This window comes from Cyrtonyx montezumae, unplaced genomic scaffold (genome assembly GCF_038088225.1).
Source record: "Cyrtonyx montezumae isolate F1298 unplaced genomic scaffold, pur_monq_1.0 scaffold_0, whole genome shotgun sequence".
NCBI lineage: Eukaryota > Metazoa > Chordata > Aves > Galliformes > Odontophoridae > Cyrtonyx > Cyrtonyx montezumae.
Window position 1 is genome coordinate 41,716,091 of NW_027071824.1, and position 13,639 is coordinate 41,729,729.

The following is a 13,639-nucleotide window of genomic DNA, read 5'->3' on the forward strand; positions in this document are numbered from 1 at the left end:
CACATTTTGCATGTGCCTTGAAGAAGCACAATGCAGAACTTGGCAGGTAAATTCCCCTTCACTGAGCCCACTTTCTCCAGAAGTGGCAGTTCTGGCTGATCTGTACCACATAGGGTCCCAGCATCTCCAGCCTCCACCCCACAAGGAGGGATGAACTCTGGAGGAAAATGTGGAAGGTGCAGTTTCAGAAAAGGCAGTGAGGCCTGAGACCAGATATGTAAGTGATGAGCTTCTTGGGCTAGAAATCTGAGAATGGGGTAGGAAAAGGATGAGGAATGAAGGTGCTGGCTGGTAAAATATTCTGCTGGCCAGGGTTGGCTGAAACTGAGAGATGAAGGTTGCAGTAGATACAGATGTTACAGAATAGAAAGAGGAAATGAGAGAGCTAAGGAGAAAAGATGTACCTATGCCCTCTGAGGAACATTCCCAGCAATAAAGCCTGGGAGAGCTGAGGCTCGATACATCACTGGGGACATGTCCCCATCCTAACTAATGTTGATCCACAGAAGAGACAAGAAGGTCACAGCCAACACTCCCTAATTACTCTGTTAGCTCAACTGGCCAAGGTGGCTGTGGAGAGCTGAAATAAGGAGATGCTGATAGCATGTGTTGGGTTAATCAAATCAACACAAGCTAGAATGTTTTATTTTTCCATTAATCAACTGGAAAATTCTGTGTGAAGAGTTAGGTTAAAAGGATCTCATTTAAATAACAAATTTCAATTTTTGCACAAAAGGGGACCAGACAAAGGTATGCAGTGAAGGCATTTCCTAACCTCGCCTTTAGAGCCTTCAGAAATTGGTTTTTATATCCTTTTTTTTTTTTTTGTGTAATAAGTTGGAAGTAACAAGGATGACAAGAACTTCAGATATTTCTCTCCACTCCATTAAAATTATAAACAGTTCCCAAATTAATCCAGTATTCTAAGCAATTTAAACACAAAAATGCATGCATTCATAATACAGCAGCTGCAGCAAATTCTTGATGTATAAAATTGCACAGTTTAAAACTGTTCTGCAATTCTCCATACCCTGTAAGTGTCCACCTCTACAAGTCTGCTGAAGGACTGCAAAGATTCAAATCGAGTGTACTGATATTAATTACCAACTGCCAGCCTTCGAGGAGAAAGGAAGAAGTGGGTGCACAGTATGACTACCTTGTCAACCTGAGCTAAAAGGCACATCGTTTTTCCAGGGTGTCACTGCAGAAGGATGAGACCAAAGCCCTGAACATGAGTAGCCACACGGCAGCCACAGCAGGGTATACAGTGGCAACTCTCATTCTATATTCTACATGCTTCATTTTTCAACTTAAGACTTGATATATGAGGTTTCTTATTCAGTATATTCAGTTCCTGTTATTTAAATGTGACTTGAGGTTAGCACATTCAGCATCATTTCCAGGTTTATTGTCATGAGACCACAAAGGCTATATTGGAGGCACCTCTGACTGCAGGAGGGAACAAGTCTGAGTGTTAGACAGTAGTTTCAAAAAGTTTCAGTGCTCATCTGTCAAAAATCAGGGTTCATCACAGTTACCTGGAAGGCCTGATCAGTCTTTCCTACCATATGCCTCACAGAGTCAGTCATCACTTTCTGTGTTAAAGCTGGTCACTAGGAACACAGCTGGCTACTGTACACATAAAGAGCTCATTCATCCTTCTACTCAGTCCCAGGACATGGCCACAAACTGAAGTACAGGAAGTTCCACACAAATGTGCTCAAGAGTATCTACATAGTGAGAGTGACAGAGCACTGGAAGAGGCTGCCCGGAGAGGTTGCTTCTCTGGAGACACTCAAGTCCCGCCTGGACGCCTACCTGTGCAACCTGTTCTAGGGAGCTGCTGGTCAGGGGGGTTGAACTTGATGACCTCTAGAGGCCCCTTCCAACCCCCACAGTTCTGTTCTTTATTGCTCTTGGAGCATGGGAATCACTTTTAATGGGGAGAATATCTGATGGAGAGAAATTCCACATGGTGCTCTTCCATATTATGTAAGATAATCAGATATCTTACCACTATCTGATAATATTTCATAAAATATTTAATAAAATACCTAAGTCCTTCTCTACTCTATGAAGGTTGATTTTGTTCTTCTGATCTACGTTTGTATAGGACAGAATATAGGTGTTATCCGTGCTAGTGCCCTGTATGTCCAAGCTATATATTTGAAATCTGCAGTAAAGTACTAGCATTATCACCTTGTCATGGAAATAGCAAGAATCTGTGACTGATTTTCAGGAACAAACAATGTTCACTGCTAGGCTTTGTTATGCACTGTTTTCAGTTGCAGCTGATATGCCTAAAAAGGCATCTTTCTACTACTTAGTGTTTATTCTCTTTGGCAGGACATTAAACATCCCAAATCATGACTTTGGTTAAAAAATCAGAGGAATACTTTCTGTGTGAGTTTATATTGTTTTCTATAATTTCTGCCACAAAACTGATAAAACTGTCCAATTTGCAAGTACTAGTAGAAGACGAGTAACTAATTTACACTTCATGAAAGGTTCAGCAGGTTAAGAAGGCAGTGGATGATGCAGACTGCTAATCACTCTGATAGGCCAACTACTGATTTCCCACTGTGAGCAATCGTACCCATTTAATACTTGAGTTTGTGGCCTACAATGAGAACTGGGGTCATTTTTCATTTGAATACGTAGGTTGCTAATGGACAAAAAAGACAAAAAAGCTGTAAAGCTCAAATTCCTTCATTTTTGGTGGTGCTCTTTCCAAATCTTCGAAGTGCAGACATCTCAACACTTCTTGTGCAGCCAGTGGAAGCTAAGGGTGAATGGTATCCTGTAAAATCAAGCTGTTGCTTAGGTAACTAAGCATGAACATGGGAATGCAATTTTTGGCACTTCCTTTCTGAAAATGTTGCCTTAGCCATGTTTTACACATGGAATCCAGCTCAGATGTCTTAAATACATGGCGCAAGCTGATAAGATTTCACCAACAATGCCAAAATCATATACAAACAGACATTTTACAACCTGTACTTATAAAGTTACTTCTAACATTTAAGGACAGAGTAGCAAAAGTCATGGGAGTTTGTGGTATAAGGGAGAAAAAGGAAAGAAAGAAAAAAAAGGAAAAAAAGAAGAAGAAAAAAAGCAACTGTTTTTTAGCAAAAACTAATTTATTTTTTTCAGAACTTGTTGGATTTTAAGTTGATGTTGTTCCTTCCATAAAGAGAACCATGTTTTCATTTCTACTAATCAGAAAAATTATATGCTTGCATTATATTTCATGAAAGACTTTTACTTCAGGCAATTTTTTTCAGTACTTTTCTGAATAATGAACTTCAGAGAATGTCTGGATTTACTGATGCCTAAAAATAATTCTGGAAACATACACTCAGGTTCTCTGTTTTAAAACATTTTGATTTTACAGAAACATTGCGATTTCCAGAATAATTTAAATGGTTTGTAACTACCTATGTCTACCAAAACTCATAGCAATTCTTTACTTCAGTAAAATTTCTGTCAGGCCATTACTGAGTTGATATTTTCAAATATGAAATAAATTTTCCTTTCTCTCTATTAGAAGGATTTAGCCTTATAGTTAGAAGGCAGATTTTCTGTAATTCTTAATCACCTCTTAGTAATTTTTTAGGAATCAACTTAAAAAGTGGTGTTTGTTTCATTTTTTAAGAAGTAAATTAAATTTACAATTATTTAAACTAAAATATTTACATGGAGACAAAGTAGCTTAGGGCAATCTGGTCAGTGTTTAAACTAACACACTGTTCATACAAATAAAAAGATTAGCACTGAAATATGACCCTTAAGATTCTAAATTCTACAAATGAAAACAGCCTTTAGAAATACAATCCATTCTTTTCTTCCTAAATCATATAAGACTAGCACTGAGAAAAAGCCACAGTACAATAATAACATTAATATTATAAGATTTCAACATATAAGAATGGTCCTAGTCTTCATTAAAGCTTTTTTATGATCATAGCTCATGAAAAGTGCATTTTTTTTAATTTATAGAAATGAAAAAAACCTATAATTATTATTTGGTATTAAAATGTTATTTTATTGTGGTTTCTAAAAGATCACTTCCATGCAGTGCAATGCTCATTAGTGAAGGTTATTAAATGCTATATTAATGTGCGTCTAGCAATATGTGATCTTATTATGGCTTTACCTGACCCAGTAAAAGTGTCAAGCGATCCATCTCCAGTTGTTGTTGTTGTTTCATTGCTGTTCATGGGCTCTGTTTTGACTGCAAGAAGAGACACTACATAGAAGAATAAGTAGACATGAGATTTCACTTTTAAATTTATACCAGAGTCCTCATGCCAGTCTTGCTAGTGGTAGTCCAGATACAATGAGCATGCAGTGCAACAGTTTCAACCTTCACACTACCACAGCACTGAGGCACTCTACCATCATTCCATCTGGAGGGGCCATGCATCTATACAGCTTCTCATCTGTGCATTTGGCTATCTATTGGCTTTAGCAACTGAACTATTCTCTGGGAGATTTCAGCCTAAATCTAATTGATTCCAACAATTCCCTAAGAGTATCAGAGAGGAGGGAAACATTAGCTGTCAAGGGATGCAGCACACCACAAAATAGTTTTGTCTGATGAGTGAAACAATAGTATGTTTTCATGCTCATATGGAAGCAAATTACTTTCACAGTGTCAGCATTCTGCCTTTCCCCTTCACTGTTTTTGGTGTTTTTGAGGGTCTTTTTTTCAGCTCAGTCAACAGCAAGCAATTTTCAATAAAAGGAGAATTTTAAAACAAATAAAGAAAGAAAAAACAACAACAAAAGAGTGGGGCACAAATGACAGTCCTGAGAAGTCAGCTTCTATTTCAGAGGTTAACAAACATTTGCATCTCCTTATGAACTCAAAATATTTCTTACAGATCATCATGCACTCCTACCATCCAAGCCATAACAGAATGCATCACAGTGGCAATCCAGCTTCTAACAGACAGTTAACTAGCAAATGTAGCAAACTCCAACACTGGCAAATCTGAAAAAATTACCACCACTGCCCTGCAAAGGCAGTTGTGCATGTTCATTCAAGAAACAGAGGTACTTCCAGAGGTGATTCCGGCCAAATGCAAACAGCTGTCCTCAGAGTTCATTGTCTCTCAAAGTATGTCAAGGACAGTGTTGGACTAAACAAAGGATTCGGTTTTCTCATGAGAATAGTGTCCAGAATAGTTCCTGCAGAACCATCCTGCAATTCCTCCATGTGATCACAATGAGGAGCTCAGGAATTTCACAGCTGTAAAGACAGCCACCAGGTTCCCAGAACATTTGAGCCCTGTGTAGACTCTCTGCTGACACACCTGACTCCCAGCCTAACTGCTGAACAGATCTTACTCCATTAGGTCATATGGGACGCTACACATGTCACGACTGCACAAATGGCTTGTGCTAAATTCAAAGGGATTTCTGTTTCGGTCAAGTATGGAAGATCTGAAAAACTGGGATGTGTTTATCTCTGTGATATGGAGAGTGCCTTGCAAAATGCCAGTGTACTGATGTTAATGAAACCAAGCAGCGTCTTCTTACATAAGTTACAGTTATGCTGCAGTTGTGTCTTTCCTTCTACTGTCAAGATTAAAAGGAATACTTGAAAGCGTCTGTCTTTTAAATGTAGACTTCTTTCCATTATTTTTTTCTCTTTAATAAAACTAACACATCCACTCTATTCTCTCTGCTGGCAACAGTACTGTAATTTGGTATGAAATTATCAGGAAAGAATTTAGCCATATTTTTTCAAGTTGCTGTGCAGTCCTTGTCATTTTGCAGTCCATTACTTTCTAATTTGTAAAAAAAAAAAAAAAAAGTGAAAAAAATTACACAATTGAAGTCCTTTGTAAGTGTAACCAATAGTTCCCATTTCTCTATTTAAGTGAGAAAGAGGTGCTTTTTATTTTCAGCAAATAAAAAATATACATATAGCAGAAGAAAATTTAGAGGTCATTTCCTGCAAAATAACAGTTGCTTTCATTATCTGTATGTTACTATATACATATGTCTACATATACCTCATAATGCGAAAGGCAAATCATACTATATTAGAAAGCACCTTATTTTCCCCCTTGACAATCTTTGGTCATATTTTACTTTATAAACTGCGTGTACCTTTTCTCTGCAGAGTGTGGAAATTTACCTACATGAAAAAAACCTACTTCTTAGTACCTCTAATTCTTTCCATTCAATAAAATATCCCAGTATTGCCCATATTGATCTATAAGCTTATGCTCAGTATTGCATCCAGAAGGACATGTCACTTTGTGCCTAACATTTTTCCTTAACGAAAGCTTCAGTATCTAATTGAAATGTTTACTTTAGAGCTATGAGTATTTCTGGTTAATGCCAATTGCAGTGCGCATCCATCAGTGCAAATATTCACTGTCCTTTTCTCTCTCTGTGAAGCAAAGAGTGATATAAAGCAATAGAATCCCTCTCATGTACTTAACTTGAGGAAAAACACTATATTGGCACTGTTCTTTGTTGAAAAATACTTGTTGAAAGTAAGTTTTGTGTTCGATTTTAAACAGTTCTATTTGGTTACAGTCAGATTTTATCAACTTAAGGATATCATCAAGATCTTTCCTCAGTGTAGCTAGACATTTGCAGCATTGCCTTTTTTTTTAAAAAAAAGTCACATATCATTAAAACAAGAGGGAAAAAAGCACTAAACTAACTAAAAAATAAAAGAGTAATTTTAACATCAGATCAAAAAGCCAATAACATTTAAAGCTGAAATCAAAACATAATCTGACAACAAGTCAAAACACAGAATCATCCCTAGATTTCCTGACATGTGAGATAAAGCATGGCTGTAACACTACTAAGGCAAATTCTCCAGACGTAGTGCAAAGATCAAGCTTTTGAGCCATTACTGTTGAATGAATACTTTAATGAGTATAAATGCAATATGCTCTTGTGTAAGTGTGGATTAAGTTTATTCAGTTCTTAAAAAGTAAAAATATAATGAAATGCAATCTCAATCTGGAAATCCATTTGAGTGTTGCTGACAGCAAAGACTGCAGATGATGACACAGCAGGGCTACAAAATGGTCGGGACTGAGGCACATAGTGCACAAGGGCATACAGAAGTAACTAGAGTTGTGCAATCTCAAGTAGAGACAGCTGAGAGGAAAGCTAATTCCTGCCATTACTTATCTAACAGAAAGACAGAGAGAAGATAAAGAACAAAGATATGCTCTTCTCAAAGGTGCTCTGTGTGAATGAATAGGAGGCAACTGACACAAGGGAAAAATCCAATTATACCTGAAGAAAATTCTTCATTGTAAGAGTAGCCAGGCCCAAAGACAAGAGCCCAAAGAGGCTGTGTTAGCCCAGCTGACCTGTAGGGATTGCTATCAAACTTAATTATGCCAAGACTAACTCAGACTACAACCTCCAACAGGCAACATTTTCTACCGTATACGTTCTTTATTTTATGGGACAACAGGACAACATGACTTACTCTGCCAATCTGTTCTTCTAAATAACCTCTCTGAAAATGACCACTGAGATTGTATGGGTAGGAGATGCTACAAGATGCTGCTGCTATGCCCAAACCTGGGTAAATACATGCAATAGTTTGGAGGCAATGAGAGCTATTAGTGCAAGAGTGACTAAAAGCTCCTTTTCTTCTGAGGGTTTTTCTTCAATTTTAGGAAGATAACAAGCCATGAAAGTTGCACAGAAAACAGCAGCTGAATGTCTGTGGTGACTGGCAGCTTTCTGGCAAGCTGAGGCACAACTTATAGTTGCACTGTACTAGGTTGGGAGGGCAGGAGACAGGGACCAGGTTGTGCAGAATGCCTAAGATGAAGGATGGAGATGGCAGGAACATGGAGGAAGCCAAGCAGCAGCAGCCAAGGAAGCCCTCTAGCACACATATCTCATGAAAGAATGGATGATGGTATATACACAACTCTATGCAGCTTAAGCACATACTATTTCATGTAGATACAGAACATACAGATACAGCACAGATTGGCCTCACTGTGACCTATTCAACTAGAGGCATGGACCTAAACATGCTACTGCCTATGGAAAATCAGCTTTTTCACTTTGCACAAAAGGTGATGTGTCTCAGTAACTCAAAGACTGCCATAATACATTTGTTTACTACTAGTAATTAGTAGCTAAGTGATTTATCTGAACATGTTAAACATTTAAGTGAGGTGACAGACTGAATTACACTTCTTTAAACTTAAATTCTTGAAACTTAACAGAGCATTCACATGAAATCATGAAATCACAGAATCAGGTAAGGGCTTGGGTTGTAAGGGACCTCAAAGCCCACCCAGCCCCAACCCCCTGCCATGGGCAGGGCTGCCACCCACCAGCTCAGGCTGCCTGAGACCCCATTCAACCTGGCCTTGAGTGTCTCCAGGGATGGGGCACCACAGCTTTTCTAAGAGACCAGTGCCATTGCCTCACCACACTCTGAGTAAAGAATTTCCTCCTAATATCTAATGTGAATCTCTAATGCATATCTTTTAGTTTGAAATAATTTTGCCCTGACCTATCACTATCAGCCTCCCTCCATAAACACCTGTTAAGTACTGGAATGCTACAATGAGGGGGAAAATCACCTCCCTCTCTCTGCTGGCTGCCTCTCTTTTGATGCAGCTCAGGATACAGTTTGCCTTATGGCTACAAGCTCACACGAGTTTTTTGTTAACCAGAACCCCCCAAGCCCTTCTCTGCTGGGCTGCTCTCATTGACTTCTCCCAGTCTATACACATGTCTGGGATTGCCCTGATACAACTGCAAAACTGTTTACTCTAGTGTAAAATAGTTTTCCTGTGGTTGTCTGATTTTTTTTGAATTTATATTTTTATAAAATCTTTCTTGGATATCGTAAATTAATCTAATTTTATTTTGGATTGAAAAAGGATAATTTTGTGATATTCCTAAATTTAGTCCAAATATGGACAGCTTAAACACTTGTGTAAAGGCTAGTGGAGAGTCATAGTGATGAACATTTACACAGTGGTTAATCTCATATGTACTACAACAATGCCACATATATAATAATTATTAATCACTGTAACTCGTAACAATAGCACACAGGAGAGGAAACTCATAAATGAAAATAGCAGCTTGGAAAATCTGGACAAACATTTGTGAAGAGGAAAGTTGCGTATCTGTTAATTAAAAGTGAAAGAAGTAGTAGTAGTACATGTAATAGTAATAATGTCTAGCTTGATTTGTGCTCAGGTAGTTGTGTGATGTTGTACCTAAAAATCAGAGAAAAACAGATAAGCATTCTGTCCAAAATCTGCTAGAATTCCAGAAATGCTGAATGCTAGCAATACTCAGCATATTCATCAGCGTGGAGCTCTCTCAAGCTCTCAGAGCATGTATGCAGTTAAGCTAATTTTAAGTTAGCTAAAATTCTCCTTGCTTTTCTATTGTCTTTCAAAGTATGGTAAGATCAGTATACATTGCAACTTCCTTCTGTTTTTCTGGCTGTGGGAAAGACCTTTGAGAAGGGGTGAAATAAATGGAGTGGAGAATAAAAAAAGTATGGAAATGTTCAAACCATGGAACAAAATGAACAAAGCAAACCAAGAGATATTACACAGCAGGCACAGAGACACATCACCACACACATGCACTGTACCAGGGTCTCTCATACTTGTTGCAGAGGAGGGAGTACTGCAACTCAGCAACCAGTCTGCAGTATTTAAAACAGTCATGTTGTCTCCTGAGGACAGGAATGGTATAATGGTTCATCGTCTGAATGTCTGTTCAATGTACATGAATATTCTTCAACGCAAGTGAGTGTTGTTAAACTTCGAGCCACATTTCTTAACTGCACCGCATTGTTTTTGTGAGCATTATTTTAACTGGTTCGTTTATGCAAGTATAATATATAAGGTCATGTAGGTATTAGTGTTCTTTAATGGTACACTTGAACTTTTCCCCTCTCTTTATACTCAAATTAGGATTCTATTAAAAATATAAATAGGAAGAAGAGAAATGGTTCAGCATTTTTCGGTAAGGTTCTATTCCCCTCATATGCACATGCACTTTTTACATTGACATTTTTTTCTTTGTAAATAAATGAATTAAATGCTTTGCATCGTGTCCAGAAAGGACAAACTGTAAAGTGTTTTCTTTTGGTTGCCAATGTGTAACTTCCAAGAAAGAGGACTAGAAAATACAGCTTGAAACATATCCATGGTGCCACTCTCATGGACAATAATAGGGCCATGACTACATTTCAGAATGTGATACCCTTCCTCCCATTCCTGCACCTCAGCTATGGCAGAACCTATGATCTGAAAACATCTGGATGTCTGTGTTGCAGCTGCATACTAGTGCTGTTCATTTAGTAATAGATACAGTGGTAATAAACAGTAAATTTGAGTTAAATCTAAAAATTCCTTCTTGATGGACTTTTATTACCTGACAAGAAATGAAATTAGCATGTTCATCATTTAAGAAAATTATATAAGCCAGCAGCAGTGACAATTTTGATGTACCTCTTTTGTCAGAGCTTTTAAATAAACCTACATGGATGTAGCTTGCAGTATACCTCTAAATTATAATTCAGCCATGAAGTATGAAGCTGAAAATGCAATTTTTTCAAGTTATTAACAGGTATGACAAAGCCTTTAAGACTTTATTAAACCATTTCAAAACTTTCTGACTTTCACCTTTGTGCAGTTCTACCTCTAGCCAAAACTTTCTATGCAGCATAAATGTCTTACACTTACCTCCTGTTCCATTTGTTGTAACTGATGTACTACTGAGATTAGGCTTATCCAGTTTAGAGCTACCCGGTGCATCACTGCTTCCAACAAGATTATGGGGACTTGCTAGATCCTGCATTTCCATAGACCTGTTAAATAAAGTGACAGTATATAAATACATCGTGGTTTTGTGGTACTATCTGTAGCAATCTACTTCAAAAATTTGCAAGTACCTAGATTAACAAATTGATACAGGTTCCTATGAGAGGAGGTTTTTATTTATTTATACATTATATTTATATATTTATTGACTAAATCTAAGGAAATAGCCAATAATTTGCTGTGAACAGCAACAACTCTGGTATTCCCAGTATTTTCCACATTTCTTCAAGGTATTACAAAGTAAATGTCACTAGCTCCCAAACTGTTAGAAAAGCTTCTGAAAGACATCCAAGAGGCAGTGCATAAATATATATATGTATATATACACATACATGAATATATACAGACATATATACAGATGTGAATGGATAGACAGATGGATAGCTGGATAAACGTATGTATTTCTTGAGAAAAACAGAGAAATCAAGTGAAATTTCAGTCACTGCAAAGCGAATCAGAAGGACTTCTGCCTCCTATTATCTGTATTCTAACCATCTACAGTCACTGAATTCATACTAAATCATGGCAAAAGAACATACAGATAAATGAACAGAGCTTTTACAAAAATCTGTAAGATTCTTCACTCTGAAAAATGCATATATTCTAACTAGTTTAGTTAATATTTTTTTTCTTTTGAATAATTTCCAGGAATCTTGCAAAACTAAAAAAAGAAGCAATTTTGTAGGAATAGACAACAATGGACTTCAGCATCTCAATTATACTGAGAGACTGTGGATGGCTTTCATTCAGTGACAACAGATCTGCCTTTCACAGACAAAGCAGAAAAGGAGTGGTTCTTGTTAGACTGGTAATAGAAATCTAATTTGAAGTGCGTGCTTGCCTTTTCCTTGCTTCAATTATAAATTAATTACACAGAATTTTACCCAAAGAAACCCCTTTTTTCTCTATATAAGCAAAGCTGCCAACCCATCTGAGAACCGTTTACCATATGTTATACTATAAAGGCCAACAGAAAGATTGTCTTACAAAGTTGTAAAAACCCACTTGCTTGTAGGAGATTGAGATGGCTAATAAGAGAGGGACAGTTGGGACAGTTCAGTAAGTATAACAACTCCTGTATCTTCATATTCTGGCCAGAAAGTGCACCAACCAATTTTTAAGCCAAGCCCCGGAATCCTAAGTATTTATTACAAGTTCCACTTTGAAATTGTCTTCCACACTCCCCACACTCTTTTCTAGGGAAAAAAAAATGAACAACCCATACTATCTTTTCATCAAATACAGGTTTACTGTCTGAATCTGATTTTGGTTTCTCCTAGATGAGAAAAAGAAAAAAATCCAGAATTAGATGTCTCTCATTTTGTGGTCCCAATTCAGTTGATCCCCTAGATTGCCTCTCATTACATTCATTTACCCCAAGGCAGAGATTTAAAGCTTTCATGTCTTGAATATCTTCCCATTTAGAAAATACTATATTTCAACTAGGAAAACACACCAAGGCCTTATCCAAAGCCATATGAAGCCCAGGCAAAAAATTTCATTTACTCCAATAAGTGCTTGAATACAGACTGAAATTCACCATTATGCCAATAGCAGGGCAGTTTTTCCAACAGCAGACTGGATGAGCCAGGGTAAGTTGATACTGCAGGTTGTGCATCAGCAGGTAAGAATTTTATTGCAATATTCAGAGAAATGCAAAGGCATAAACTGAGATTTGAACTGCCTTGAGCTAAATTTCATCATCTAATTGTATATACATTTCTACACATCTGTTAGCAGCACATTACAGTTATTGTCTACTGGAAATGTGATCAGTGTTAGATGAAACAAAACGGACACAAGTGGTTTACTATTCTGTCAGTTTCTGTTTATCAGTTTCTGCACAAGTATAGCAGCTAAAGGTTAAAAAAAAAAAGGCTATGTGTTTCCATCTTGTATGCATTTAAGGGAGCAGGAGAATGCTACACAACATAAACAATGTTTATTTCATCACATACAAAATGTAATACTACCCACGTGTTCGCTAACAGTTAAAGGGTCATGATTTCCTGTTCCAGTATGATAAGCCCAGAGATGTTCACGTTTGCTTATTTTCTTGTTTAGCATGAAACCTACAATGATTTATTTCCAGACACATATTTATCATGGTCACAGATATAACTGTTTCAGCTGTATTTCATAAGCAAAATCATTGATTTCTACAGCTACTGCATGTAAGCAAGTCTACTGATTTTCATTTGCTTGCCAAGAACATTAACTGATTATCTAAGAGGAATAATTTTTCTTCCGCACCAGTATGAGACTGCACTGTATACTGTCTTATGTTTGTTCTCTTCTTTCAGCCATCCAGAAAAAGGCATATGCAGGGCAAGCTCATTACTAATATTATTTCTTAAGTAGTACGTTTACACACGAACTTTTTATCTGGATGAGTAAAAGACATCTTGTACTTAAGGAAGTCAAAGAAAGGATATCCAAAATGATGAAAAACCTTCACAAAACCACCTGTATACATTTATGCCTATCCTGGGTGCTCTAGCTTGTGTGAACAAGTAAAGGGATTACTTTAATATATCCCTATGTGATATATTTATTCAAGTACATGTTCCCTTCTGTGTAACAGATGTCATCCAATTCACCTTTCTGGATGCTTTTAGTTTACCTTGAGCCTAAAAATTTCTCAGAAAGATGTAACAGGCCTACTCAAATCTTACAGGATTCAGTGAATAAAGGATTTAGGAAAAATGTTTAATAAAATGGATGAAATAATTCCAACATCTTGAATTCATTTTGTCAAACTAAATGTTTATCAG

The 13,639-nt window shown here is 37.1% G+C and overlaps 1 protein-coding gene across 4 annotated transcripts in view; it reads right to left on the reverse strand.

Annotated features, from left to right (window-relative positions):
- The window catches only part of EYA4 (EYA transcriptional coactivator and phosphatase 4), a 148,932-nt gene that overhangs the window by 39,414 nt on the left and 95,879 nt on the right, over positions 1 to 13,639 (reverse strand). For all 4 annotated transcript variants that reach the window (XM_065733743.1, XM_065733734.1, XM_065733717.1 and 1 more), the window contains exons 4-6: positions 10,728 to 10,852; positions 9,644 to 9,712; positions 4,157 to 4,249 (exon numbers count right to left, since the gene is read on the reverse strand). In XM_065733743.1, the coding sequence (XP_065589815.1) occupies positions 4,157 to 4,249; positions 9,644 to 9,712; positions 10,728 to 10,852 (287 nt within the window). The remainder of the gene's footprint in view (positions 1 to 4,156; positions 4,250 to 9,643; positions 9,713 to 10,727; positions 10,853 to 13,639) is intronic.